At 41.7% G+C, this 5,000-nt stretch overlaps 1 protein-coding gene across 4 annotated transcripts in view; it reads left to right on the forward strand.

Annotated features, from left to right (window-relative positions):
• lrba (LPS responsive beige-like anchor protein) overlaps positions 1-5,000 on the forward strand; it is a 221,912-nt gene that overhangs the window by 78,760 nt on the left and 138,152 nt on the right. For all 4 annotated transcript variants that reach the window (XM_053619041.1, XM_053619044.1, XM_053619042.1 and 1 more), the window contains one exon: positions 1,662-1,726. In XM_053619041.1, the coding sequence (XP_053475016.1) occupies positions 1,662-1,726 (65 nt within the window). The remainder of the gene's footprint in view (positions 1-1,661; positions 1,727-5,000) is intronic.

The following is a 5,000-nucleotide window of genomic DNA, read 5'->3' on the forward strand; positions in this document are numbered from 1 at the left end:
CCCTCCAGCTATTTATCTCTCCATCCCGCTATTAACATCCCTCCATCCATTTATCTCTCCATCCCGCTATTAACATCCCTCCATCTATTTATCTCTCCATCCCGCTATTAACATCCCTCCATCCATTTATCTCTCCATCCCGCTATTAACATCCCTCCATCCATTTATCTCTCCATCCCGCTATTAACATCCCTCCATCTATTTATCTCTCCATCCCGCTATTAACATCCCTCCATCCATTTATCTCTCCATCCCGCTATTAACATCCCTCCATCCATTTATCTCTCCATCCCGCTATTAACATCCCTCCATCTATTTATCTCTCCATCCCGCTATTAACATCCCTCCATCTATTTATCTCTCCATCCCACTATTAACATCCCTCCATCTATTTATCTCTCCATCCCACTATTAACATCCCTCCATCTATTTATCTCTCCATCCCGCTATTAACATCCCTCCATCTATTTATCTCTCATCCTTCTATTAACATCCCTCCATCCATTTATCTCTCCATCCCGCTATTAACATCCCTCCATCCATTTATCTCTCCATCCCGCTATTAACATCCCTCCATCCATTTATCTCTCCATCCCGCTATTAACATCCCTCCATCCATTTATCTCTCCATCCCGCTATTAACATCCCTCCATCTATTTATCTCTTCATCCCTCTATTAACATCCCTTCATCCATTTATCTCTCCATCCTTCTATTAACATCCCTCCATCCCTTTTTCTCTTCATCCCTCTATTAACATCCCTTCATCCATTTATCTCTCCATCCTTCTATTAACATCCCTCCATCCCTTTTTCTCTCCATCCCGCTATTAACATCTCTCCATCTATATATTTCTCCATCCGTCTATTAACATCCCTCCAGCTATTTATCTCTCCATCCTTCTATTAACATCCCTCCATCCATATATTCCTATTCTTCTTTCTTTCCTGGCCATAATCCCTACGATTTCTTTTTCTTTTTTTTTTTCCTTCTTTTTTTTTTATCTGTTCTTTTATTTTTCTTCTCTCCCGTTTGTCTTCTCTTATATTCTGGAAGAAGAATAGCCTTCTTTATTGTTCCTCTCTTTTCTTTTTGATTGTTTCTTTCCCTCTGCCCGTAGCCGTTGAAGATAAAACAGGAAAATGTTTCATCCTTAAAAATCGATCGTGATTTCCTCTCCTCTCCTGGTGTAGTGGCCTGGGTTGAAAGGTCGCGGTCAGAGTTCAGAGGTCGTAAATGGCAGCGTGTATCGTCTGATCGGGTCAGGATGCTATAAAACCGTATCACGCTTCTGCAGAACAAATGTTCATAATCCGGTAAAGTGCGGAGAGATCAGTAAAATGGGCTTGATCAGGATGGGAGTGTGTCTCTCTTTAATTAAAGAACATACGGAACGATGGCGATGTGTCGTAGAGCAGTGAGACAGAGAGAGGCAGAGTTCAGATCTGTCTGATCTGTTCTCTGTTTATTTTTATGTATTAGTTCCTAACGTTTGTGTTCGCTGTAATCTAGTATTAATCTTTCAGCTAGCTTCTAACGGTGTTAGCTCATATTCTAATTATCTGCTACTCATGCGCCCATTCCTGAGCGCGCGCGTGTGTGTGTGTGTGTGTGTGTGTGTATAAACACGGGTGTGTAATCATGTTCTGTTTCTGTTTACAGGAATGGCAGAACTCCATCCAGAAGAATGCAGGTTTAGCCTTCATCGAGCTCGTCAACGAGGGAAGGTAAATAATTCAATGCCTGAATCTTGTTTTCATCAGTAATTAAAGACAGAAAATTGTCTAATCTACATCTAATTCTCATCTTTAAATGAGGGTAGGTAACCATCTAATCTTAACATGTAAAGAAAGGACAGGTAAATGTCTAATCCTAACCTGTAAAGAGAGGACAGGTGACTGTCTAATCCTAACCTGTAAAGCGTGGACAGGTGACTGTCTAATCTTAACATGTAAAGAGAGGACAGGTGACTGTCTAATCCTAACCTGTAAAGAGTGGACAGGTGACTGTCTAATCCTAACCTGTAAAGTGAGGAAAGGTAAATGTCTAATCTTAACATGTAAAGAGAGGACAGGTGACTGTCTAATCCTAACCTGTAAAGAGTGGACAGGTGACTGTCTAATCCTAACCTGTAAAGTGAGGAAAGGTAAATGTCTAATCTTAACATGTAAAGAGAGGACAGGTGACTGTCTAATCCTAACCTGTAAAGAGTGGACAGGTGACTGTCTAATCCTAACCTGTAAAGTGAGGAAAGGTAAATGTCTAATCTTAACATGTAAAGAGAGGACAGGTGACTGTCTAATCCTAACCTGTAAAGAGTGGACAGGTGACTGTATAATCCTAACATGTAAAGTGAGTACAGGTGACTGTCTAATCCTAACATGTAAAAAGAGGACAGGTGACTGTCTAATCATAACCTGTAAAGAGAGGACAGGTAAATGTCTAATCTTAACCTGTAAAGAGAAGACAGGTAAATGTCTAATCATAACCTGTAAAGAGAGGACAGGTAAATGTCTAATCTTAACCTGTAAAGAGAGGACAGGTGACTGTCTAATCCTAACATGTAAAGTGAGGACAGGTAAATGTCTAATCTTAACATGTAAAGAGAGGACAGGTGACTGTCTAATCTTAACATGTAAAGTGAGGACCGGTAAATGTCTAATCTTAACCTGTTTCGTATCAGATCAGACTTTCATCCTCATGTTTTCCAATCCAATCTGGAGCTGTCCCCACTTTGAACTGCCTGATTCTTGCTTGTGCATTTCGTGTAAATACAAGAAGGTAATTAAATGAACGTTGGTGTATTTAATTAGTTAGTATATTGTCATTAAATCTCCACCACCTTGTTATCTGGGGCATTTAAAATATTTGATCTTCACTCGGTAACTAGTCTGATCCGTAATCTCTAGCTGTCCAGTGAGGACAGAGAATGTCCAACTTTTAACCTGAAAACGAAGGAAGACGACTGTCTTAATTTCCTGTAAATAAAATAACGATCAAATATTCGTCTGATTGCGTAGGACAGGTAGTAATAGATATAACACGACACCTGGTTACCTAGGGCGCATAAACACTCGATCTCGACGTGTTAAATCTAATCTGTACCGGTTTCTACTTGCAAACAGAGAATTAGAAGTCTGATATCGTCCTTATCGGTGAAGACGGATATTATTATAATGAAATCTTCACGTCGTTAACGACGTTACCTCGTGTTCTTATCCGCCCCTTAACTACGTTCCTCACCTTTTCATTATCTGCTGCCGTTCTTGCTCACGGCGCTCGAGTCTCGCACGCTCGGATCGAAATTGAATCAATGCCTCGCCGAAAGACCTTCGAAAAGGTGACCCTGAGGTCACGATGACCCTGAGGTCACCACCTCTGAGGTCGTGTCAGTACGTCCGTTACCGACGAGCTTGGGTCCTTTGTAGCATGTGATGCTGATACGAATAGATATTTGACACTTTTTTTTTTTTCCCCCTTTGGAGAGGAAGTGTGCGTCTGCGCTGCTGAGAGTTCTCCGGAATCTCACCGGGATGAAAGGAGTCATCATCAGTTTCAGGGCCCTTAGATCTCCCTGTGAGACTTCAAGAGAGGCTTGTGATATCAGTGCCAGCGATGCTAATTCATGCTAATGAGTGGACGAAACGAAGCGGTGTAAATGCTAATGAACGTCAGGCTGTCTCCGAGTTGAAAGTGAAGATGGTGAACCGTGATAATTGAATCAGAAATATTTATAAAGTCAGTGTTACACTTTATAGCGCATTAAAATGCGATCGCGATGCTTTAAAGCGTCCTTATCAAAACAGGAAACCGTAAGCAGATACTGAAGAGCGGAATATTGGATCTGGCGTTTATCAGACGCTCGTTACGTCCGAGTATTGAATGTCTGTCGGTGTGAGCAGCGCTAATCCAGATGTTGGTGTCGTGCGAGAAGCTTGATTTGCCGAGTAGGGGTCGGTAACACTATCCCGCTCTCGCTGAGAGATTACTGGAAGAGAAGAAAAGACAGAGGGCAAAACTTCAAGCAGGAAGTGAATCTCAGAATTGAGTAGCGTTTGACCCCATGTTCGATTTTATTTTTAGACTTGATATCAATACAGCTGTAATGTTGAGGGTTTAAGGTAAATGACTTTGAGGGGAAGCAGTGAGCGTTCCAGTGTGAGTGAATGCCTCTGATGTTTCTGTGGGTGTGGTTATGGGTGTGGTTATGGACAGGGCGTTGTCAACCCTCTCAGTTGTTCTTTCAGGAAGTAAATCTGTCACTGTTTGCTAGTGTGTCCTTTTTAATAGTGTTTGCTAGTGTGTCCTGTGTTAATAGCACAGTCCTCGTGGATGAGTCTGTCTATTAGGCGGCCATCTTGGACACGGTGACGTCCTGCACCACGTGGAGAGTCGCGAGTATTCGCGAACAAAGATCCATACAAACAATGTGCTATATTTTTATATACTTATGTTCCTATCTGTTTTAGACACACATTTAGCTTACAATGTTTGTCTCAGCTGTTCTAGAATGTTCCAGTCATTACTGCGTCCACCTTCAGGGTTCTAGAATGCAGAGTTTAGAATTTTAGCGCGCTACAGTTGAAATTTTAGCGATGGAACCTTCTAGAACCGGTAGAGACATTGAGACTCATTGTGTAGCACACAGTCGAGCATAATTCGCAGTACATAGTATGAGTGTCAGCTGTTCTAGAATGTTCCGGTCATTACAGTGTCACCTTCAGGGATCTAGGATGTAGCGTTTAGAATTTTAGAACTCTGAGAGCTATATTGGAATGTTGGAACATTCTAGAACAGCTAAGACTCGTACTATATACAGCACACCTTAAAGCAGACAGTGTTGATGTTGCTGTAGTGTGCGCTACATAGTGTGAGTTCCAGCTGTTCTAGAATGTTCCAGTCATTACAGTGTCACCTTCAGGGTTCTAGAATGTAGCGTTTAGAATTTTAGAACTCTGAGAGCTGTATTGGAATGTTGGAACCTTCTAGAACAGCTAAGAC

This window comes from Ictalurus furcatus, chromosome 29 (assembly GCF_023375685.1).
Source record: "Ictalurus furcatus strain D&B chromosome 29, Billie_1.0, whole genome shotgun sequence".
NCBI classification, from domain to species: domain Eukaryota; kingdom Metazoa; phylum Chordata; class Actinopteri; order Siluriformes; family Ictaluridae; genus Ictalurus; species Ictalurus furcatus.